Source organism: Ovis aries, chromosome 20, assembly GCF_016772045.2.
Source record: "Ovis aries strain OAR_USU_Benz2616 breed Rambouillet chromosome 20, ARS-UI_Ramb_v3.0, whole genome shotgun sequence".
Classification (NCBI taxonomy): Eukaryota; Metazoa; Chordata; class Mammalia; order Artiodactyla; family Bovidae; genus Ovis; species Ovis aries.
The window spans coordinates 24,563,416-24,588,568 of record NC_056073.1 but is presented as its reverse complement, the minus strand read 5'-3'; the positions used below and the strand labels follow the sequence as shown (position 1 = coordinate 24,588,568).

Genomic DNA, 25,153 nt, shown 5'->3' with positions numbered 1-25,153 from the left:
GCTGCTGCCCACTGTGCAGTTAATCAGCGTGCTGGGGAGCCTCAGCTAGGTCCTGAGTTCTGGAAAACTCTGGAAGGTGTGACCTTATCTTCTATTAGTTCCTGTCTTCACTGGTGCTGGGTACTTAGAACTAACTTGATAAACAGTTGAGTGAATGAATGAATGATGCGCAGACAAATGTGTCTCCCTTGCTTTTGAGCTCTCTGCCGGTGGGTGGAGCACACCTTGTCGCATTCTGTCTGCAGCGAGCACAAGTCTAGATACCATCCAGGACTTGGGGTGGTTTTCTTTGTTTTCAGTGCAGGTATTGGGAAGGGATGTCATTAAAGAAAATGGGCGAGAAAATCAAACGTTGCTAACTCAGCTCCAGGTGAAACCCTTCATTGGAGAGGCCTGTGGGTCTGAGAATGTGAAAGGCATGGACTCCGGGACTGGTCACAGGCTTTGCTGGTTGAGTGTTTTGGTTTTTTTTTTTTAATGTGGCCAAGAAGCTAACTTGGACCTTTTCCCTCTGTTTCACAGGTCACCGCCAAGACTGCCTTCCTATTTATCTTACCTCAGTACAATGTTAGCATGCCTACAGCAGGTAAGGAAAGCACTGATCTCTATCTTTCTCGGGCCCTGTTAACCCAAAAGTTCTTGGAAAAACTTCCTTTTCCTGTGCCATGTATGATCATTTTGGATATCTAGACTCAGCATCCGACTTCCTGTTGCTGAAAAGGTGTGGGCCACGTGCAGTGCTCAGCCAGGGGCTCTGCAAGCTTGGGGTTCTGAGGTCCACCTCCAGGAACTGGGTGGGCATCTCTGGGGCCCTCCTGGTGAATAAAGGGGAAAATGTTCTTTCCTGAATCCAGTCCTCCCTCTTCATCCTGCAGTGAGGAGGTGAGTTGTCTGGACATGGAGGTAAGATTCCTTTCTTGGCTTGGCTCCACCAGAGGCTGCCTGAAGGCCACTGGGGGCAAAACTCTTAAACCATGGCCTCTGCAGGACATGGCTAGCGTCTCTCCCAGGTTCGCCTGCCCCTGCAGTCCCTGTAGCTAGGCTCTAGATGAAGTCACACCCTGGGGATGGCTTACTCAGCCCTTCATCTAGAATCAGAGCTGGTTGGAGAGGGAGAAAACACCATACTTATGACAGAAGAGATAGGAAATGGCACAGCCAGCTCATCCCAAAGCACACACCAGCCTGGTGGGCACACAGACCATCTTACTCCTTGCCATGTGGTCCAGGGTCAAATTCGGCCTTCTGTACCTATGTCTTTTGAAAATCGTAATAACTAGGACAACTCTGGACCCAGCTATACTTATGATTTATGCATTTAGCATTTTAAAAAGTATTTTGGTTTTAAAAAACTGGGGTAAAATACGCATGTCGTTTACCATCTTAGTTTTAAAGTGTACCAGTTCAGTGGTATGAAGTTCCTTCACCACCATCCATCCGTCTGTAGGACTATTTCATCTTGCAAAACTGAACTCTGTAGCTCTTAAATGACTCACCATTCTCCCCTGCCCCCTCCTGCCCACTACCACTCTACTTTCTGTTGCTATAAATTTGACTCTTCTAGGGCCTCCGATAAGTAGAGTTGTATAGAATTTGTGTGTGTGTGTTGGTTACAGTTTAGTTTTAAATGTTTTCCAAAGTACATTTATGACTCTCACAGGAAACTTATAAAATACAGGTAAACATAAGATAAAAGTCATACTTGACTCTACCACCCAAAGACTACAGTTAGCATTTTGTAATCTTGATTCATATAACGCACTTCTCTGCTATTAGCATATGATGAACCTTTTCCCTATGTTATTCATTATTCTTCCATTCAATTAGGCATTTGCAAAACCTACAGAACACTTATTAATAAGGATTACCACAGCTATGTATTCAGTTATACATTGTTGGATATTTAAGTTTCCAGTTTTTATAGTGCTACAGTAAACATTCTTGTGACTTCCTGCATTCATGATTTTTTTTTGATAAATTCCTATTACTGGAATTTCTGTGTCAAGTAGTATGTACATTATAAAGTTTTTATATATGTATTGCCCAAATACCCTCAGGCATCTAATTCTTACGACTCATAAATCATGTTTTTTATAGATAGCATCAAATGCATTTTTTCTTGAAAGTCACTCAGTTGTGTCTGACTCCTTGTGACCCCATGGACTGTATAGTCCCTGGAATTCTCCAGGCCAGAATACTGGAGTGGGTAGCCTTTACGAATTAATAAACTGGCATTCTGACATTTTTTAAAAGCCTATGCATTTGGGCTTCCCTAATAGCTCAGCTGGTAAAGAATCCGCCTGCAATGCAGGGGACACAGGTTCAATCCTTGGTTCAAGAAGATCCCCTGGAGAGGGAAATGGCAACCCACTCCAGTATTCTTGCCTAGGAAATTCCACGGACAGAGGACCTTGGCAGGCTACAGTCCATGGGGTTACAATGAGTCCAACACCACTTAGCAACTAAACAACAACAGCTGGACACGACCTAGCAACTAAGTCAAAGAGATACAGCAAAGAGATATGCACCTATCAGAGGTGGTGCCTGTACTTTCTTTACCTTTCTACCCAAAATCAACTTAGAGGGGCTGCCTGCCAGATCCTAGCCCAGCCTTGCTTTGTTCATTACTGGGAGAACGTACCGTGGTTGAAGCATGTGTGAGTGGGATGTGGCTTTATTGTAGGAAGGGCCTGTTTGTAAAGCCAGATCATGGCCAGGGGATTGATTGTTTCAGTCTGAAACTTTCCAGGAGAAATTAGGCGACAAGTGATATCCTAAAAGCGTCCCTCTTCACAGCAAGGGTAACAAGTGAGGCTTCCTGCTCCCCGGCCGAACCCAGAGCTCCTGAGCAGGAGACGCTTCCTATCCTGCCCTCATTTGTTTGTTTTAACTAATTAGTTAATTGATTGATCCAGACAAATATTTGTGTGCCTGCTGTGTGCCAGGCCCGGACTGTAAAGTAATTCATGAAACACGTCTGATCTCTGACTCATGAAACTTAACCGTTTATTAGGGAGGGAATGGGTACTACACAGCAAACAATAAATAATTACAGTTGTGATACGGGTGTTGAAAGGAGCATACAGGTTGTGCGATAAGGAAACATCAATGGGTGATTACCAGATGTTCCTGGGAAACTGCTGTTTGAACTTCTGGTAAACAGCTGGTGTGAAGGGGGTTGGGGAGGGGGGTATGTGCAGAAGAAGGAACATTCCAGACATGGATTGGCATGCACAAAGCCCCCAGGTGAGGCACAGACACCTCGGCATGTTCTAGTAACTGAACCAAGGCCAGTGTGTCTGGAGCCAGTGAAGTTTGGCATTTTTCTCAGGTGGGGCAGTTGTGTCCTGGAATCCCCATCCAAGCCAGAATAAGGCCTGGGTAGAGGTGGAGGGATGTACTGACAGAGGAGATAAAGTATTGCTAAAGAGCCTGGCTTTTGTTTAAATCTTGCCACTGGGGCCGTTCAAAATAAGACTGGCACATCACCCAGAGAGACAGTGCAGTTAGAGCAGCCTGCTTAATTTTGCTTTGAGCTCCTCGGTCACCAGACCAGTGTGTTGGTATTTGGTTTGTAAGTTGCAGAGGAGGGCCAACTTCTCACTGGAAAGAAGCAGTTTGCAACCCAGGGCAGAGGGCCCTTGAAGTTGCGGATTTAAACCCCACACCAATGGCAACCCACTCCACTATTCTTGCCTGGAGAATCCCATGGACAGAGGAGCCTGGCGGGCTACAGTTCATGGGGTCGCAAGAGTCGGACACTACTTAGTAACTAAACCACCACCACATGCCCCTCTTTGGGACTTCCCTGGTGGTCCACTGGTTACGAACCCACCTTCCAATGCAGGGATTCGGGTTTGATCCCTGGTCGGGGAACTAAAATTCCACATGCTACGGGGTCAACTAAACCCATGGGCTGTCAAAATAAAAATTAAAAAAAAAAAAAATTAAAAACCCTCCCACTCACATCTCTTCCAGCCTGCAGCTTCTTGAGGATGAGTCCTATTTGTAGAACCAGGGTCAGTTCTGATTTCTAAGGTTTCTTCTTTCAGTGGCTTACGACTTGTTCAAATCAGTGTTTAACATGTGGATTTTAGGAGAGCAGCGACGCTTTTCATATAACTGGCCTGCTGATTCTAAATCCCTAACCTCCCTCAGTGGAGGTGTTCAGGTTCTACAGGAAACACCCGGTGGGAGCGCTGAGGAGTTTCTTCCCGGTTTCCTTTCCTCCATCTCCTCTCTTCTTTCCAGCTCCCAGCATGTGTTTATAGGCCAGCGGTGAGAACAACATGCTGCAAGCTGAGTGGCTTAAGCAACAGAAATGTAACATGTACTGTAAAAGTGTAAGATCAAGGTGTCAGCAGGGCTGTGCTCCCTGGCTTGGACCAGTGGGACACCAGTCTTTGTGTTTGCAGCCATCTCTGCGTCCAATTTCTCTTTCTGTAAGGACGTCAGTCATATCAGATTAGAACACATTCTACTCCATCGTGGTCCCGTCTCAACTATTTACATCTGCAATAACTCTGACTCCAAATGAGCTCACGTTCTGAGGTGCTGGCAGTTTGGACTTCACAGGAGTTTTGTTCGATTCAACTCATAATGCTGGCTAAAAAATGCATGACTCTGTCATATTATATTAAGCTAGCTAAGAAGATTAAGCTCCATTCCGAGAAATGAACTAGAAGAGAAGATGGCACAGTCCTTACAGTCAGAAATTGTACATCCTGGGACAGTGTCAGTGTCCCTGGGGTTTTCTTTAAGGTCAACAGTGATGAAGCAGGAAATGTTCTTGGCACATCATTCCCACCTGTTAGGGTTGCCAGACTTTGCAAAAAAAAAAAAAAACCAGGACTATCTGTTAAATTGGCATTTCAGAGAAACAGTCCTTTTTTTTTTTTTTTTTTAAATTCCAGTGTAAGTATATCTCAAAGAATATATGGGGCATAATTATACTAGAAAAGTAGTCTTTGTTTATCTGGAATTCAAGTTTAACTGACCATCATGTATTTTATCTGCAACCATACACCCAGCTCTGGCAAGGAATAAAATGTCATGTTTCTGGTCTTAACCATCAGACAGAGTCTTTCTGATTCAAATACCCTACAGTATCTGGTATTACGGCCAGAAGTATATAGACTATAAAAGGTCAGCAAAGAACTCGTGGCTTCCTGACCCCCTTCTGATGTAGAACAGGGGACCCCACACAGGCTGAAATGTACCAGCTTCTTTTGAGTTGTTCCAAGAGTTTGCTGAGCTGTTCTGGGCAAACCAGGTGGTGTCAGGGTCCCCATCCCTGTCTGTCAAGTTGAGGGTGATGGTCACTGTCTCCACCCAGCACCTCCTGAAGACAGGGATCCAGGGGCACTCACTCCCCAGATTGTCACAGACCTGCACCATCTGGGAATTGGTTAGAAACACAGACTCCAGGCCCCGCCCTGGATCCCTCGTGGTAACGAGACCCCCAGGTGTCTAAAGTGCTGCTCCCCGTGCTCTGGGTGGAACCCGCTAAGTAGGCTTTCAGAGAACCCTGTGCTCCCAGCCCCCAAGTTCAGGGAGGGAAACCCCCTAAATCCAGGAACTCATTTGCATCTTTCTGTTCTCATCCAATTTTGGCTTTTCTAGAACTGTTTTTAGTCTGAGGCGTGGAGGTGGGGGGTTACTATTGTTGGGTGGATTTGGTTTTGAGCGGGGGGTTACTATTGTTGGGTGGATTTGGTTTTGAGCGGGGGGTTACTATTGTTGGGTGGATTTGGTTTTGAGCTGGGGGTTACTATTGTTGGGTGGATTTGGTTTTGAGCTGGGGCTGCCACTGCAGGAGGCAAGGGCACCTAGGTGTTCCTGGCATCTGGAGAGAGAAGGCTGGGTGTGCAGGGCCTGTTCTGGAGAAGGGCTGGTTTCACAGTGAGGAAGGAGGACAAGGACCATTCCCTGTTGGTCCCAGTGGCTTTATCACCACCAGCTGCCACGTAGCATTTAACAGCTGGAGATGAAAAGCCCAGGGACCCCCCAGGGTCCCTCCCCCGCACCATAGTGTGGCCCTTGTTCTCACAGCCCTCCCAGGGCGAGACACACGGCCCCATCAAAACAACCTCAGACAGATGGTTTTAAAGCCTTATTCAGCTGAAAGCCTTTGTCCAGGGCTCAAGAGTGTGTTTTGTTCCCTTGCTAGCCGGTAGGAGTTAGCCCTGTGCTTGTATCACGTACTTAGGAGATTGGCGGCACATACCAAACAGAGCCCCTGTTTGTAAGATGAGCTTGTGGGAGACTAAGAGGGAAGAGACAGGTGGGCGACAGTGACTCTGGAAGTGGAAACCTGACTTGACTACAGGCGGAAGCTGCCCAACCAGGACCTGTGGTCTGTCCAGCTGCAGGAGACTTGAGACTCGCAGAGTCTGGCCTTGTCCTTTTACAACAAGGAAGAGAGATGATGGAAGTTCCGAAGGACACACCAGTAAGGACAGAGGGGGTGCTGGGCTGTCACACCCCTAATGCGAATGGGGCGGTGGGCGTGGCTCCAGGGGGCCCACCAAGGCCGGCAGAGAGCTGGCTCCATCCTGGTCCCCCTGGCCAAACAGCTGCCAAGATGCCTTTTTGCCCTGAGGTCCTGTCTGTATGAATTAGAGAAAATGAAGATAAACCCAAGTCTTCACTGCCCTCACCATATTGGTTGGCATCTGAAGAAGCATGGGAGTTTATAGCCAGCCCTGGGTATAATCTGTTTTTGTTGTTAACTTATTAACCTTTCTTAGTCTGTTCAGGCTGCTGTAACAAAATACAGACCAGGTGGCTTATAACCAACAGAAATTTACTTCTCCGAGTCCTGGAGGGTGGAGTGTGAGATCTGGGTGCAGCCTGGTTGAGTGAGGCCCCTCTCGAAGGTCACAGGCCTCCTGCTGTGTCCCCACGTGGTGGGAGGGGCAGGGGAGCACTCTGGAGCCTCTTTCATAAGGGCACTAATTCCATTCATGAGGGCTGCACCCTCAGGGTTTAAACACCTCCCAGAGGCTCCACCCACTAATACCATCATCTTTGGGAGTTGGGAGTCCACCGTGAACTCTAGGGGAGACACCAGCATTCAGATCATAGCACTTATTATTTAAGTGTAACAGTTGTGCAGAAAAGTGGACGCACAGTCATTGGTCAGCCCTAGGTAACAGCCCCTCAGAAGTGTGTCCCTTTCCTGCCTAGACTTGATTTTTATCCAGTCCCCCTGTTTCAGCCCGGAGAGTTTATGCCACGTGGAGCTCCTGAGGTTTAAGCAGGGGCCGCTGAGTTGCTGTGGCTAATTGTTAACCAGCCTGAAGCCTCCAAGCCGGCAGCATCTTTGAATAGCTGCCTCCCCTCCCCCACACGCCCATTTCTCCTGAGCAAATCTTTTCTTCTCCTATCTAGCCAGGATTGTTTTTTTTTTTCTTGCTTGCTTAGTTCTTACTGAAGTAATTTTTGTCCTTAAACAGTGAACCTGATATTTTTATCCAAGTTAAAAACAAGGCTGAGATTTTAGACATTTTTTCGGTGTATGATCTTGAGTTGCTTTTTCTTTATGGCCCTCCGTTCACCTTGTCCCCTCGGTAGGCGCTCTTCAAGGACCGCACAATTTCTGCCCAGGCCTCCGACTTGTGAACCACAGTGAGGCTGAGTGTGTGCCTGTGGTATTTCTTTCTTGAAGGCCTCAGGCAGAACCATACAGCCTTATAGAAAGAAACGGTTCACCAGGAAAACTCCGCAGAGGCTGGACACTTTTATTTACAGGTTCTCTTTAAGGAGTCTCTCATTTTTTGCTACATTTTTGTATCATAAAAATATCCTTGTCTTCCTACATCCAGTGAAACTGGAGAAAAATATATTGCGACAAATCGTGCAGTCTGCAGTTAAAATGGTGACTTTGAAGATTCTTTCATTCTCTGAACAGCCTGGGAGAGAGAGAGTGTGTGTGTATTAAGTTTGCTAAGGCTGCCATGATGAAGTACCACAGACTGGGTGGTTTGAACAACAGTAAAGCATGCAGACACTTAGGGGCACAGTGGGATGAGTTTTCGCACCCGTGTGTGCCATGCACCCATCCCCCAGGGCAGGAGGCAGCCCTCCTAGCTTCCTCAGACCCCTCCTGTGAGCGCCCCCTCCCAAAGCAACCGCTGTCTGCCCTCATGTTTTCTGATTAGTTTGTCCTGTTCTCGCCCTTCATTTCTCCCTGATTTTTTTAAACTGGCCCCATTGTCTATATAGACAATGTGTTGGGATCCCCTGGTGACATTAAGCATGGATTCCTGGGCCATGTCCAAGTTTCTGATTCACTGGCCTTGGGGTGGACATGCAGCAGCGTGCTCCCCTGGGTTCCCTGGGGAGGTATTGTGGTACCTCGTTACAACTGTGTGTTATAAGACGTTGTAACCCAGGCACCCGGAGATGAAAACTACTTGGGTTGTTTTCGTAAGGGTGCTGTTAAAAACCATGCTGCTGTGCACCACCTTTTGCAGGAGTTATTTTGAACATGGCAGATACGGCTATACGACAGATCCCCAGAAGTGGAATTGCCATATCCAAAGGCCGATGGTTTGTAATCTCAGTGGAAATTTTCAAATCGCCTTTCCAAAGAGGTGGTCCATTTCGCATCCCACCGCTGGGTGAGAGCCTGGTTTCCCATAGCTTCAGTAAGAGTGAGCGACCAGCTTTGGATTTATGCCAGTCTGACAGGGGTGGGATGGTATCTCATTGTGTCTGTAGTTTGTTTCTCTTCTCAGTGAAGTTGAGCATCCTTTTAAATGTAAAAGGGCCATCTGTGTTGTTTTCCTCTGTGAATTGTCTGTTCAAATCCTTTGCCCATTCTTCTGTTGGGTTTGTTACCTTTTCATTCTCAGGTTCTAGGAGCTCTTCATACATTGGAAGATCAACCTTTGTTTCTAATCCGAATTATAAATAGTTTCCCCTCAGACATCATTTGTGTCTTGATTTTGCTTTTGGTGTCATGTCAGAGTTCTGGATTTATTTATTGTGAAGAAGATTCAGAATAATGAGGAAACAGTTGCCCACAAGCACAGAAACCAACAGAAAGTAACTCATAAATCCAGGTTTGCAAGGGTGAGGAAGGAAGCTCGGAGCAAAAGAGGCATCCAGGTTGTACAGTGGTGTTCTTTGAAGCACCAGGTTTCGGGACAAAGGCAGAACCCTCGCTGGCAGTGCCTGGACTTTAAGCGGATGTAAAGAGCAGATGGGGCATCAGCCATAGCTGGCCACTGGCCAGCTCAGGTCCCTGGGAGGAGGTCAGACACTGCACAGCTGTGTCCAGACAAGATGGGATTTGTGGAGGCAGGCGGGAGAAGCCGCTTCCAGGTGACACCAGGGAAAACGGGAAAATGCCTGTTAGTCACAGGAAGCAAACAAAGCAGGAGGTGAGAGGGTGCTCCCGAAAGGGCTGGCTCCACCCGAGGTTGTCGGGACAGCCGGGCTCTTACTGATCACGTTGATTCTCTTTTTAAACTGTTGTTGTCCAGTCGCTAAGTCGTGTCCAGCTCCTTGTGACCCCGTGGGCGGCAGCACACCAGGCTTCCCTAGCCTTCACTTTTAAACTGTCATCAGAGATAAAGCGAGTGCCACTTTTGACAGGAGACAGGATGAGTCACTCATAGAGGGAGGGTCATTACTGAAGGTGCTTCTTCCAGGGCGAGGTTAACCCCTCCTGGGGATATACTGACCTTCTCCATCGTGGTGCGCAGGAAGAGGACTTGGAATATGGGCGTTGGGAGGTGTCAGGAGGCATCTGGGCTAGGGATTGTAAATCAGTGGCCTGTGGTCAGAGCTGGCTTATATGCCTATTTTCTTTGGCCAGTTTGGTAATTGGCCTATAAAGTGTTTTTACAATTTTGGAATTAGTCACCAGCATTTTAAAATCAGATGATTTCATGTAGGGAATCTCTCTCTCTCTGCTTTTGAAATACGGGGCCGCACCCCTCCAGTGGCCTTCCCCCTCCTTCCTTCACCCCCTCGGGGCAGATGCTCTGCACTTCACCACGGTCACCACTCCTCTCTAATGTGCCCCCAACGCCGAGACTGCCTGGCAGCCACTGCGTGTCCCAGTCTGAATTGTTTTACTTCTAGCAAGGTTAAAAGGGGTGTCACTCTTTTCTTAAACTTGTTTCTCTCTGAAAGCGGAAATGTGACAGACAGACCGGGAGGGCCCTACAGCTGGGGAGAAACAGTGGGGAGCTCTGTGGTCGTGAAGACTGCTAGTGAAGCAGACCCTGGGTTGAAAGGACTTACCTGAAGACGCCTGGACCACTTTGCTCATTGCGTTTCCCGCCTGGTCTCTGCGGGCGTTTGCTGTGACTCTGGGTTGGAATCACCTCTCTGGTCTAAGAGCTCAGATGTGCCAAAACGTATTCTTAAAAATCACAGCAGCTCAGAAACTTCCCTGGTGGCCCAGTGGCTAAGACTCTGCACTTCCAGTGTAAGAAGTGTGGGTTAGTTCCCTGGTCGGGGAAGTAAGGTCCCACATGCCACGCAGTAAAGCCAAGAAAGGTTTTTTTTTTTTTCTTTTCTTTTAAAAAGGGACCTAATGGCTATACCCCAATACAAAATAAAAAGTTAAAAAAAAAAAAGACCTAAACTTTAATTTTAAAAAAATCACAGTAGCTCACTGCCAGACTGCTGCCATTCTTTTCTGAGAGCTCATACAAAGTGGGGGTGCTGCTTAAAGGGTCAGAACTCTAACATGGGGGGAGAGAGGATTTTTTAAGAATTTGTTAGCAACCAAACATTAAAAAAAAAAAATCCATTTGTTTATAACCTCCTGAAAAACACAGGTTTCCGACCTCCATAGCTCCATGGTGAGCAGAAGGGGCCAAACCAGTCCCCTTTCCTGCTCTGATTAAGGGCAGGAGGGTAGCAGATAAGGGGAGAGCAGTGGAGATGCTGTGCGTGAATCAGAGCACAGCTCGTGAGTGTTTGTGTGATGCTCCTTGCTCTGTGGTAGGAGAAAGAAGTCCAAGGATCAGCTTCTCGCCAGTCAGGGTGTGGGGTCAGGGCGAGGGTCATGAAGGGGGTCCTGTTGACCCGAGGTGGCTTTGGGGGCCGGGCTGGGCTGTGGGACCCTGGGAGACCTGAGAAATGGCCCTGTCCCTTAACCCTGTGAGGCCTGCTGGTTCATCCACTCTGCCTCCCCATGGATGGGGACAAGGACCAAACAAGACAGCATGTTGACGCATTCTGAAACTGTGGGCGCTACCAGAAGACAGATTCCAGAGGGAACTTGAGAACCGTTCCCCACAACCAGCCCACCAGCTGGTCCTTGTGAGTCCATTGCCCACATCTCTCGGAATTTGTCTTCTCAGACATCACGCTGCCACCCTCCCAGTGGAGGGCACCCCTGCACCCCACCCTGGCCTCCTGTGGGCACCTCCTGACCGCTCTGCTGGCCCTATTCCGGCCCGCTTAGCCCTTCCATCTGACAGGAAGCGTGATCTTTACAGAAGGTGTCTGTGGCTCAGCGCTCCAGAACCTTCCCTTGCCTTTGGGTGCTTGCCAGGGGTGGGGGGTGGGGTGTGCCATGGCCTGCTCACCCTGCTCTCCAGGTCGCCCAGTCCTCTGCCCACCAGGATCTTCCCTGGTCACCTCTACCCAGACCTCTGACCGGCACACCTGAGCGACGCCTCCTCCCCAGGGCCTTGCCCTCGTCATTTCCTGCCCACGTCATTAGCACTCATCATACCTGGCCACTGATTTTTTTTTTTTTTTTCCCTGTCATGAAATACGCCTATCATGAGATGTACAGTCTCACCCGTTTCTGAGTGTCCAGTTCAGTAGTGTTAAGCACACTGACACTGGTGGTGCAACCTCCAGAACGCTTCATCCTGCAAGACTGAAACTGCACCCTTGAAACAGCGGTTCCCCATCCCTCCCCCGCCCCAGTCCCTGGCAACCACCATTCTTGCTGTCTCTCTGAATTTTTCTCCTCTGGGACCCTCTGGTAATGAAATCATGCAATATTTATCTTCTAGTGACTGATTTCACTTAGCATGATGCCCTCAAGGTTCTGTGTAGCATGTGACAGGTTCTCCTTCCTTTTTTAAGGCTGGATAGTGTTCACGGTCGGTGTTATGTGTGGACCATAGAGTTTGTCCTTCCATTCATCTGTGGATAGGCACATGGGTTGTTTCTACCTTTGGTTCTTGTGATGTGTGTTGTGAATGTGGGATTTATAGATACTCCATCAAGATCCTGCTTCCGGTTCTTTTTCTTCTGTATCCAGAAGTGGAATTGCTGGATCATCTGGTAGTTCTATTTTTAATTTTCCAAGGAATCATCGTACAGTTTCTGATAGTGACTACGCCATTTTACATTCTCAAAACAGCGCACAAATATGGTTCTAATTCATCCACACCCTCACCAACGCTTATTCTTTTTTTCCTAAATTGTGGCCATTCTAATGGATTTGAGGTGGTACCTTATGGTGGTTTTGATTTGCATTTCCCTAATGATAGTGATGTTGAGGGTCTCTCCATATACCGGTTGACCATTTGTGTGTCCTCTTTGGAGGAATGTCTATTCCTTTGCCCATTAAAAAAAAAATTATTTTCCATTATGATTTATTACAGGATATTAAATATAGTTCCCTGAGCTATACAGCAGGGCCTTGTCTATCTAGTTGGTGTATAGTGGTTTGTATCTGCTAATCCAAACTCCTGCATTCTCTGCGCACCCCCTCCCCCCCACCTCTCTTCCCTTTGGTAAGCATAAGTTCTCTGTGTCTGTGAGTCTGTTTCTGTTTTATAGATAAGTTCATTTGTGTCTGTTTTGGATTCCACTTGTAAGTGATATCACGTGGTGTTTGTCTTTCTCTGTCTGACTGGCTTCACTTAGTTTGATCATCTCTAGGTCCTTTGTTGCTCCAAGTCTTTGCCCAATTTTCAGTCTAATTGTGTTTTTTTGTTTTGTTTCTGTCGTCGTTGTCGGCCTCTGGTTTGGGGTATAGAGAATTTGGTGTGTAGCTGCTAAGCTGCAAGAGGGCAGGGCCGTGCCCACCTCATTCCCTGCCGTGCCCCAGTGTCCAGCATGGAGCCCTGCCTGTGGTTTATTGGTGGGTGAGCAAATACGCATGGAGCTCTTATCAGCAAAGGAGTAAAAGTATGTTAGTCCACGCATCCCTTCTTGTTTCAAGAAGGATTTGAGGCTCTGGTCACATCTCTTTGGAAGCATAGTGAATGGGGTGATGAATGGAAGTAATTTGAAGAGGCTTTAAGATGGATAATCCAAAGTGTTGACTTTTTTTTTTAAGATTTATTTATTTCGGCTGCGCTGGGTTTCCGTTGCTGTGCGGGCTTTCTCTAGTTGCGGCAGTCGGGGGTTACCCTTCGTTGCGGCCTGAGGGCTTGGCAGTTGCCACTCGAAGGCTCTAGAACACTGGCTCAGTAGTTGTGGCTCACGGGCTTAGTTGTTCTGCGACATGTGGGATCCTCCCCAACCAGTGATCGAACCGGTGTCCCCGGAACTGCAAGGTGGATTCTTAACCACTGGACCACCAGGGAAGCCCTTGACATGTGTTATTCGACTACTTTGGGGCCATGCTTGTTTTGGTTGAGTGCCGTTTTGCCTAATAAGGCTGGTCTTGATGGTGAAACTTTGCATGTATTATTTTATAGTTTCAAAATATGCTGCCAACTAGTTAGTCTCCGTTGATCCTCCATTACGAAGGCTGGGAAACGGTGATGCCGGCCTTGCAAATGGAAGGGCAGAAGCATAGGCTGACCCACAGGCCCGCCTCTTCCCTTCCTCCTGTGCTTCTCCCGTCCTGGGTCCCAGCTCCCCTCCCTGGGTCCCAGCTCTCTTCCCGTGTCTCAGCCCCTGCCCCTGTCAGTCACCTTGACTGACAGGTCTCAGCTACCGACGGCCCTCCTCCCTCCCTGTTTCCTCTTCCACTGGACTTCCTGTCCCCCTGGTTCCTTACCTGTCTCACTGGCATCTGCCTCCAGGCCCAATGCTTATGCAGCACTGCTGCCAGAGTAGACTGTCTGAAACCCAGTTTCTGCATTTTCCTGCTGAGTTTGAATTCTTCGATGTTTCCACGTTGCCTTCAGGATCATGTCCACACCCTTTTATGTGGTGCCCTGGCCGCCCTCAGCAGTGTGTCCTCGTTCCCTGCATCCTTAGCAGATGCTCCTCTGCCCAGGATGCTCCACCGCCCCCTTCCCCTCAACCCCCCGCCGGCCCCCACCTGCCTACCCCTGTTGTTCACGAGCTTCTATATCATCACATTTATCCTGACAGGCTACCCCGCCTCCCCCGCCCCAGCTGGAGGCTCCCTCACCTGCCCTGGCTCCCTGTGTGGCTGTGTTTACCTCTTGCTGCCGCGCGGCTGCCTGCCTGTCTGTAGGTCTTTCTACACTTATTTGTCAGTCTCCTGGCTGGTCTGTGCTCTCCGAAGCTGAGGCAGTATCTTTGGTCTCCGTGTTTCAGCAGTCAGCCCAGTGGCTCTCACAGAGTAGGGTGTTTGTGGAAGCAAGGAGGGAGAGGACGAAGGAAAGCTGGCCTGATCTCAAAGTTCATGTCTTCCTGCGCCCTCCCCAGCCCACTCCCCACCCCCTCCACCACCCACCACTGCATTCTTCCTGTCCAGGGTGGAGGGTCATGGGTTGGCTCCCAGAGTGACCCAGTCGGCTCTGCTTGGCTCTGTGGCCACCCTGAAACTCACTCACCCTGGCCTACCTTCTGGTAAACGCATCCCAGCAGAGAGAGATGACTCATGTGTGTGTGACTCAGCGCAAAGGCAGCACAGCTGGAGAGGTGGCCAGTGTGTCTGCCTGGGGGAGGGCGGGCCACGGAGCACCAGGGCTCCAGGCCTGGGACCTGAGCTCCTGCAGGTCTGCCAGCTGGACGGAAGGCAGGAGCCTCCTCTGTCCGTGGAGGGAGCGGTTGCACTAGCAGAGCTTTGCAAGACTTAAGATATCTGGAATTGCATCTCATTTACCACTACCAGATACTATTTTTAACAACTTTAGTGTACATCTTGCATGTAACCAAAACAAGAACAAAAATAATAGCAGACACTTGTACGGTACTTCCTATACAGCAGGTACTATTCTAAGTAAGCACTTTGCATTTTTGAAGTCACCTAATTCTCACAAAAATCCTATAGTACAAGAATTCCATTGTCCTCATTTTATAGATGAGGACTCTGAGGCCCAGAAAGGTCACACATAGAGGTGCCCCAGAGCTACATTGGGAAGAAATGACATTCTCTTTATCCATTCGTCTGTCGAAAGACACTTAGGTTTGCTTCCACGTTTTGGCTTTTGTAAAATAGTGCTGCTGTGAACACTAAGGTGCTTGTATCTTTTCGAATTATAGTTTTCCTCTTTTTTTTTTCCCCCTGGATAAAGATGTTTTATATATATACAGTGGAATATTACTCAGCCATAAAAAGAATGAAATAATGCAGTTTGTAGCAACATGAATGGACCTAGAGATGACCATACTAAGTGAAAGTAAGTCAGACAATGACCAGTATTATATGATGTCACTCATATGTGGAATCTAAAAGAATAATGTGAATAAATCTATTCACAAAACAGAGACAGGCAGACATGGAAAACAAGCTTATAGTTACCAAAGGGGAAGGTAGGGGGAGGGATAAGTTAGGATTGACAGATAGGATTAACAGATGCACGCTACTATATATAAAATAGACAAGCAACAGGGAATTACATATAGCACAGGGAACCGTATTCAGTGTCTGTGATAACCAATACTGGAACATAATCTGAAAAAAACTACATATAACGGAATCACTTTGCTGTGTACCTAAAACCAAAACAATGTTATAAGTCGCCTATACTTGAGATTTTTTTTTTTGTCAAGAGGGAGGAGTGGGTTTCCTGGTGGCCTAGAGGTTAGGACTCCGGACTTTCGCTGCCATCGCCTGGGGTCAGGAACTGAGATCCTGCAAGCCGCGCAGTGTGGCCAAAAAGCAAAAAGAGGGAGGAGATAAATGACAGTTTTGATATGAGCTCAGGTTTCTGAGCCTGCACTCTGAACCCCACCCTGTGCTTTATCAATGAAATCTATAATCTGCAGTCCCGTTTTTACAGAGGAGGCGATTATGGCTCAGAGAGGTTGGTCACTTTTTCTGTAGTCACACAGCCAGGGAAAGATGGAAGCTGGTTGTCTCCAACCCCTAGCTGCAGCCACCAAGCCCTCCTGCCCAAATCAGGGCATGCCATGGGCTGGCTTCTCCTTACCCCTCCCCACTGGTGCTCCCGGGGCCCAAGTCCAGAGGGCGGGTGGGTTCTCTGGAGTAAACTCTTTCTTCTCAGGCTGGCGTCACAGCCAAAGGGAAGCCCTTGATGGCACGTTCCGCTCCAGTGTCCCTTCAGCTGTGGGTTGCAGGGCTGCTGACGGGGCTCTTTTGCCTCCGCAGACGGCGAGACGGTGCACTACCGCTACGGCCCGAAAGACCTGGTCACTGTCCTGTTCTACATCTTCATCGCCGTCATCCTGCACGCCGTGGTGCAGGAGTACATACTAGACGTGAGTGCCGGGCCTGGGCTCGGAGTGGGAGGCTGAGAGGACGCGCGGGGGAGCGGCCGCAGCTCAGAGGCCTCCGTCCCCTTTCGCAGGCTCCGGCTGGCCCTGGGGGGCTGACCTTCCACACCACACTGTGGTCCCCCTCCCCGCCTCCTAGTAGCGGTGTTTATTCACGGGAGGGAGCTGCCTGAAGTGTGTTGACACGGCGTCATCGGGGCTCACCCGGCACGGGTCGGGGACGTTGCCTTTACATCTCGGCTAAAGACATGCACCTCGCCGCTTGTTCAGAGTGCTTGCCTTCAACTCAACTGCAGCACTCACACGAAATAGCTTCAGCCCCTTTGTGGGGAGAGCAGAGATGTTTGAAACCTGCCCGTTATCCATACACTTACATATTAACACGCCGGTCCCTCTCTCTTCTTTAGAAAATCAGCAAACGGCTTCATCTCTCCAAAGTCAAGCACAGCAAGTTCAATGAATCTGGGCAGCTGGTCGTCTTTCATCTCAGCTCGGTGATCTGGTGCTTCTACGTGGTGGTGACGGTGAGTGGTCCTCGTGACTGCTGACGGCTGGGGCCCGGGCAGCCGTGGTATCGTGGTGGAAGAGGGATCAGCGGTTTAGGAGCTGTGTGAAGCTGGGGAGCATCATCTGATCCAAAAGATGTCACCGTGATGACAGTGTACAGCTCCACAGCTCCGTGTCCCCTCCCAGGGCCCCCGCACCGTGCTGTCCCTTGAGCTGAGGTTTATATTCACCTTGGCACCTGGGTCATGGATTGAAGGAATCCAAGCTCAGGTTTCTGGTCCTGCAGTCATGTGGTTCTGCAGCGGACAGGACTTGAGGCTCTGCTTCTGATTCACCACGTTGGCCTCCCAGGGCATGGCCAGCCCTGCTGTGTGCACATCAGGCCCCCGAGGGTTAGCACCGCCCCCATCAAATGCCTGGAGGAGCAGGCAGCTGACCTGCCTTCCCTCTTTGCACAATACGACTCTTAAGCAACCTTTGATACAGCAAAATTTCTTTGTACAGCAGAATGTGGACAGTCCTTTGAGGTTCCCTCTAACAAGCCGGTCGTGCTAGGAAGTTTTTAATTCCCCAATCACAGCCTGGAGCACCTCCTGTCTGTAACCAGGTGTCTTCCTCATGAGCTAGAATCGTCCTGTGAGAAATCCAGGCCAGGGGCTTGGAAAATTCTGCAACTTTGTGATCTTTTAGGAGCTTCTTTCCCTGCTTCCCCTGACCCCTCACCCCCTTCCTCTTCCTTAGCGACAGTGGCCCACTCTCCCATCCTCGGGACCCCTCTGTCCCTGGTCTGAACCCTGGGCCCATGTTCTCAAAGCAGGACTCAGCATGTCCTTCAGCATGTTGCCTGTATTTCTGTTACCACTGAACACTAGGGATTCGAAACCCAGGGCCCCTCTATGCTGCAGAGCAGGCCCTGGGGCGGACTTTCGGTGTGGTCTGTGCGAGTAGCGCCCCCTGCTATTGTGCAGCGCAGATGCGGCCCCAGGAAGTGTACACACCGCTGGGCTCAGATCTCTCCCTGCTGCTGGCTGTTTGGGTCCCCTGGCCTCTGGAGACCCGGAGCTCCCTTGAGGCAGAGCAACCCTGGGGTCTTTCAGATACCTCACTGCTCTCGCCTCGTCTCTGAATCACTGTTGCCCTTTCAGTCTCACCCCACCGTCCACCCGAACTGTGACCCAGCTACTCACCCAGGGGATTTCCCACCCCCTCCAGAGTGTGCAAGGCTCCACGCCAAGTCCCTGCTTCTCTGGGGCCTGTCAAGGCTTGGAAGCGAGGCTTGTTAGTCTGGAGCGCTTTCCTGCGTTCACTCCTAACAGGCTTTTTCTGTGGTGACAGCCAGGCCTCCACTCAGCGTCTCCAGCTGGAGATAGACACCCTGGAAAGTTTCAGTGACCCCGGTCCTTATCCCCCATGTGGCTCTCGGCCTTCACGTGCTCCCTCCACGCCATTCCAAGGGAAAGTGACTGAAGAAGAGAGGGTCCTCATGTAAAAGGAGTAAAAACAGCTAGGTTTTTAAAATCATATGTTTCTGTTATGATGAACCTTTTCTCAATTCTTCTCTTTCACTCTCCAGCCAGTTCATCAGCAGGCCCCCTGCCTCCACCAGAACGTGGAGGGCCTGTCCCCTGCTTTCTGCCTGCATCTCTGCCCCCAGGCCGGTGGGTCTCTCCAGGGGACACTTGACAATATACTCCTGGCATCTCGTGAGTCAAGGCCAGCGATGAGCTGAGTGTCCTGCAGTGCACAGGAGAGTTTCCACAGCAAAGACCAGTCTGGCCCTGGGCTTCACTAGTGCCACAGCTGGGCAGCCCTGATCTGTAATCTAGGCCACCATCATCCTTGCTGGACCACTTGTAGAAGGAGGCTGTTTCCACTCCTGTGTCCATCCACCCACCCCTATCCATTTTCTGCCCAGCCAGACAGGTCTTCATAGAATGTAATCCAAGTCATGCACCCTCTGCTTTCAAAGCTGCTGTCCAACTTGTAGGGAAACTGTGCTTTTTCCTGAGCTCTGGGCTGGCCTTATCCATCTCTTCTCACTCACCCCAGGCCCCGCCGTTCTGACTCTCCTGGCCTTCCTGCCTCCTGGGCTTCACAGGCAGTGCTCTATCCCCTGACATCCCATGCCTTCCAGCTCTCCACCTAAATGTCACCTCCACAGAGAACGCCCGTCCTCTTGTATCTGCTTCACTCTGCCCTCTACTCTGGTGTTTGCTTGTTAACGGGTGTTCTCTGTGGCCTGCTCCTGCCTCGCACTGCTCCCAGAATTGTGCTCACAGCTGGCCCCCAAGTTCAGTTCTCAGTGTGTTTCCAGCATGTACAGAGTGCTCTCTCAATACAGTTGTGAGAAGGAATAAAGTGCAAATGTATCTTCTTGTTCCAGCTTTCAGCAGTTTTTAAAGTAATCAATCACTTGTTTTTATGAATTCAGAGATCTTTTTTTTTTTAAACATGAGCCATACATGAAAGGTTATAAAAAGAGAGTAAAAATTGATCCTAAATCCCTCCCCCACAAAATAACCAGTTTTATCTTGGCACTGGATTCAGATTTCTCTCTGCATTGATGTAGGCAGGGTGATGGGGTTGTGGATGGGCCAACTGATCATTTAATAAGAATGTCAACCTCCTACCTTTAATCTAGCCCAACTGCTGTTCATCGTTCAGGGCAAAGAAACAGAACTGTGCTGCGGAAATCAGGCTGGGTGGGCGCCTGGCCCCCCTGCCTGGCTTCCCAGGGACACCTCCCTTCCTAGTGTGGGCCTGCAGCTGGGCGCTCAGCGGGAGCCTTGCCCTGGAGCACCTTCGGGGCAGGTGTGCAGACCAGGGCTGCCGCCTCCTGACAGACAGCCTGCCTGGAGCGGAACCTCCACAGTGGTGTTCCTGAAGGACCGGTGGGTCCAGGGAGCAGCTGGCTGTATCAGGACTGGATTCTCCTCTTCTGTTGGTGCTTTCTGGCTGTGGGGGAGGGGAGGGAGTGTGGAGGCTCAGCGGGCCTCCTTGCTGCCTAGTTGATTTGTAGAACCAGGAAGAAACAGAGGACCCAAAAGGCCCCCAGACAGCATGCCCAGCAGCAAGATCTGGGGGTGGCGAGCCCACACTCTATGTGCTGAGCTCCGAGGGTCCTGGCCTGGGCCTCCCTGGGCCGCTGCCTGGCCCGAGGTCTAGAAAAGACTGTTCTCAGAGCAGTGAGTCATTCTTCCTCCGGCTGCCCCGTGCGCCTCCCTCCTGCCCTGCACAGGCAGGCAGCATTGTTGTGGGGCTTCTCTCTGCCGTCGGCTGCTTCACAGTTCTGACTTCCTTGTCTCCTAAATGAAGGGCCAAGCCGGGACGGTCCCTGTTTAGTATCCCAGGATTCTCTGGGCTTTAAATTTCCGTCAGTGCTGCTTTTCTTGGCCAGCCCTGTTTTTTGGCTGAAATTCACCCACCTCAGTCCTCGAAGTACCATTTTCCTCCTTAAGTACACTGGTGCTTCTTCCAGGGAGGAACGTCCTGCCTGCTCTGGTTTCCTGGAAGGGAGGGTGGAAGGCTGTGAACCTCTGTGCCCAGGGTTGGTGTCTGATGCAGCTGGCGTGTGGGTGGCAGCGAGGGGTGGCCTCAATGCAGGAAAGTCCTGTCTTCACCCAGCTCGCCCTGGAGCCTCCCACTTCTGCTGGGCTGTGAGGAGGAAGATGGAATGAGGCCGGGAGGGTTTGGGGGGAGACCATGGCTGCCCTGGGCCTGTGCCTGAGGGCGCCCAATCAGTTGGGAAGCTGTGTTAATAAAGCCCTGGTCGTGGGTTTGGGGCCATGGGCCATACCTGAAATGTCCTCAGTGGGGGTAGACTGGCCCTCCCGTGGAAATAAGGCTGAGGCTTCTGTAGCCACCTGGAGGTTCCCCTGTGAGCCACTGGGCCTCCTCTCCCCAGCACAGCAGATCCTTGGTCCTGGTGGGAACATCTGAAACTCTCGGCCTCCTCATCCAAGCCACTAGCTCGGTTTCTTTCTGACGGATCGGGCAACCAGGCCTGGGGTGCCGGGACCAGGAGGCTGGGGATGCAGCTCGGATTTCGGTTGAGAAGCTGAGAAGCTGCCTCGTTTCCGGGGCTCCTTCCTTGCCCCTCTCTAAAATGAGGTCAGGCTGCCATCACCTCTGTCCTCTTTGAGCGTCCCGTTGGCCTCCTCACTCTTGGTGGGTTGTTTCCTTGTATGTTTTGTGATCCTGGATAATAAAGTCATCTTTAGCAAGGCTTTGCGTGTCAGAACCCTGTATGTCCTTGGACAAGAGTATGTCCCGGAGGTCTCACTGGCCTGCAATACCGCCAATGCTGAGTTCTTAGGTGGGGACTCCTGGACACAGAGGTGATGTCCATGTGCGCTCCAAACCCACGTGAAAGTGAATCTGCGGTTACAGACGTTCCGGAGGTCATATTTTTTTGTTTCCATACTGAGCCGAGGGTGAGCAGACATTGACCTCTTCTCCCTCTGTTCTTTGTCAGATCCTTCCTAGTCTCCCCTTCCTCTGGAGTGGTAGCCGTTTGAGGGTCTTCCTGTCCCCATGTGGGTACATGTGCCCTGGTCCCACAGCCTCAGCCCCCTGCTCTGCCCTCCTGGGCCCTAGGGGTTTTGCCTTTCTTATTGTGAGCTCAGCTTTGCATCCGAAAGAACACTTGTTAGATTTCATGCAGCATGCCCAGGTGTCTTCTGATCGGAAGGTGTTCAGGTTGCCTCCCCTTACTCTAAGAGGCCCTGGGCTAGATGCAAAGAAGGGCTAGAAAAGAACCAGGAAAAAAAAAAAACGGCCGGAAGAGAAGGCCCGTGGTGTCCTGGCGCCAGGACAGGGGCTGCACTGTGCGATGAGTGTCACACAGGACACCGTTGGGGAGGCCTGTGGGCTCCTGCCGTTGTTTTTACCCATGGCGTTGTGAAAAACCAGAGGAGGCTTTTTGTTTCTCCAGTGGACGGTGATTCTGGAGTTGATCTGCTTATTCACCCTGCAAGCATTTCCTGAGTGCCTGCATGCCAGGCATAATACTCGACACTGTCACATAAACATAAACTGTCACATTTATTTCTAACAATAACTCTGGGAGGGTATTTTTATCCTCATTTTACAGACAAGCCAGCTGAAGTTCAGGGAGACACACTTGCTCGGAGGATGCGGCCAGTCAGGATCAGACCCACAGTCAGACTCTGGTCTTCAGTCAGTCAGACCCCAGAGCAGGGCTGTTCCCCTGCCTCATAACTCCTTTTTATGATAAAGAGACCGGCCAAGGGCCAGAGGGCCTCCGTGTTCAGTTTCCCGTTGCCGCCTCATTCTGTCATCTGGGGACTAGGTGTGTCTCTGACCCCTGACCCCCGGGCCTGCCCCGGGTCCCAGCTGGCCTCACAGTCACGTCTCTAAACGCGGTCTCTTCCCGCCCATGACAGGAAGGATACTTAACAAACCCGAGGAGCCTCTGGGAAGACTACCCACATGTGTACCTCCCGTGAGTATTGTCACGTTCTGTCCCCAGGGAGGAGCGGGCTGGGTGTGCCAGCTTCTCGCCCCAGACTGGCCAGAACATGGGCCAGTGGGCATGAAGACCGGACGCCCCCCAAGCCTTCTGGGGCCAGTGTCGTGGAGGCCGGTCTGGGAGCTGCTGCCTCCCTCAGCGCTCGCGGGTACTTCTTGCAGGAGCTCGGGTGCAGGGTCTCCGCCCGGCTGCCATCAGGGAGCACTGCAGACGGCGGGGGTCCAGAGGGCTTACAAACCCCAGACAGTCCTTCCTTGCAGTTCTGGAGGCTGGCAGACCTAGTGTCTGCTGAGGCCGCTTCCAGCTTCACAGATGGCATCTTCTTCACATGTAGAAGTGGACAAGGGCCTTTATCACCAGGGCCCTAATCCCACTCGGGAGGGTCCACCCCGTGCCCTCATCACCTCCCAGAGGCCCCACGTCCTGGTACCCTGTCACTGCGGGGTTAGGATTTCAAATGTGAATTTCAAGGGTAGGGGGCATAAGCGTTGGGTCTGCAGCGGGTTCCTAAACTGCCGGGAGGGAGGGGGAAGCAGAGCTACTGCCTGGAGCCCCGTGGGCTGCGCCTCCTGGCACCTGCTCACATCCACACCTGCGTCTATCTGAGCTCCATCGGACGCAGCACCCTCCCCACTCCTGTTCCAGTGGGATACCAGGAGGGCAAAGCTGGGCCCGCATGCTCCTGAAATAACTCAGCCTCTCCTAAGACCCTTAGAACAGCAGCCCTGAAGACTTAGCGGAGTTAGATCCATCCTCTGCGGCTGAGACCCCTGCCTTCCTTGGCATGTACCCACTGCCCACTGCCTCCTCCCTGACAGGGCTCTGGAATCAGGCCCCTCCTCAGCCTTTCCTCTTCTGGGCTGAAGATCCCCATCCCCTGCTCTTTTCATCCTTCTTGTATCTTTTCACGGGCTCCCTGTGTCCCTCCGCATGTGGAGCAGTGTCCCGGCCCAGGGGTCTAGTAGTGCGTGCCAGCTGCCCGCCCCCCTCCCCGCAGCCCAGCTCTCCCTTACCCGCCCCTGCCCAGCCCAGCTCCTCACCCTGCCTGCCCCCGCCCACCCTGGCAGGGGCTTCTCCGTCCCTCTGGGTGACTGGCCCCCTTGTCTCCAGCTTCCAGGTGAAGTTCTTCTACCTGTGCCAGCTGGCTTACTGGCTGCACGCACTTCCCGAGCTCTACTTCCAGAAGGTACGGAAGGTGAGTACTCGCCGCCCCTCTCTGACACCCCTTGTCCCCCCACCCTCCTGCTGTTCCTCCCTCTGGCCGCCCACTCATGGTGGAGATGGGGGTGTATTGAGTGAGATGCTGAGCCGGCGCCTGTCAGAGTCTCCCTGATGTCCTCCAGGATTGTTGGAGCGGGGAGGGAGTGAGGAGCTGCCAGTTCAGCCTCTTCCTTCCCTGGAGGACGTGCAACTATGGGGGAAACCTGACTCATCTTCAGGGGAGCTGATGGAGAAGTCTTTGCCTTTTCCACAGAGATTTTTTTTTTTTTTTAATTCCCTCTGACTTATTTCCAAAAGCCCTGCTCCCCAGTCCCTGTCTCTTCTGTTTGAACCCAGTCCCGCCCTCTGACCATCGCATTACCTTTGGACTTCGTACAGCCTGGTGCACGGGTCTCTGGGGGCACCCCAGTCTGCCTGTGTTGGAGCAGCATCGTTCTGCGCCCCTCCTGCCTGCTCTGCAGCTCTGCCTGCGCCTTCTTCCCCTGCTCCTGCGTCTCAGGTTGGGGAGTCAGCATGTGTGCCGTCTGTGTCTCTTTTGCAGGAGGAGATCCCGCGGCAGCTCCAGTACATCTGCCTCTATTTGGTCCACATAGCAGGCGCATACCTCTTAAAGTGAGTGGGACCCAGAGCGGGCCAGTCTCCCCGCCCTTCTATGTTTGTGCCCCTCTCCACACCACCATTTAATCAGGAGGCACTGATCAGACACTGTGTGCCAAGCACCATGCTGACACCTGGGACTACATAGATGGACAGTGGATGGTTCCTTTACGTTTACCGGATTTTTTCTCCGACGAGTAGGAGAGAGAACTACAAAGATAAGTGGGATGAACACTGTGCTACCACGAGGACCACCTGCCACGGGAACCCAGAGGAGTGACCGCCTCAACCCGAGACAGAGCTGGGAGGGGTCTGAGGCAAACAGCTGCCGACCCAGGGCGTTGCAGGTTGCCGGCAGCCTGAGCGGGGCTCCCGCCCCACGCGTCCAGGTGGGGGCGCTGCCAGAGCTCGTGGCCCTGGACTTCCCTTTGGTCCGCAGTGAAGCATAGAGTAGGCACTGCTTGGCTGTCCCGAGGTCAGAAGTGTGGCCGTCACCCCGAGTGTGTCTGTAGTGAAGAGAATCACCGCTGGGCAGGATGTGTCTTCTAGTTTGAAGTTTTCTCGGGCTGGGTTTTTTAGCGGGACAGGAAAGCAATGCGCTGGGTAACCTTCTCAGGTGCCCCGGGGGTCCTGGCCCTGGGGTCTCCTGGGTCTGCACTACGGCCTCCTGTAAGAATGACCAAACAGGGCGATCCAGAGCCAGGTCCGCTCTCCTGTCTGGAGGCTGGGAGCAGCGTCCGTGCCTGGACAGGCCTCTGAAGGGCACAGGCCGTGTGGGGCCTGTTCTGCTCTTGGTGCTGCGTG

General features: G+C 51.3%; 1 protein-coding gene across 8 annotated transcripts in view; it reads left to right on the top strand.

Moving 5' to 3' along the window:
* Positions 1-25,153, top strand: part of TRAM2 (translocation associated membrane protein 2) — a 68,334-nt gene that overhangs the window by 34,869 nt on the left and 8,312 nt on the right. For 7 of the 8 annotated variants that reach the window (XM_027959148.3, XM_060403722.1, XM_060403721.1 and 4 more), the window contains 6 exons: positions 523-586; positions 16,409-16,518; positions 16,941-17,057; positions 22,446-22,504; positions 23,642-23,726; positions 24,294-24,364. In XM_027959148.3, coding sequence (XP_027814949.1) covers positions 523-586; positions 16,409-16,518; positions 16,941-17,057; positions 22,446-22,504; positions 23,642-23,726; positions 24,294-24,364 — 506 coding nt within the window. Of the gene's footprint in view, positions 1-15; positions 77-522; positions 587-16,408; positions 16,519-16,940; positions 17,058-22,445; positions 22,505-23,641; positions 23,727-24,293; positions 24,365-25,153 lie in introns of those variants that run through there. The other variant, XM_060403724.1, reaches the window with a different exon arrangement.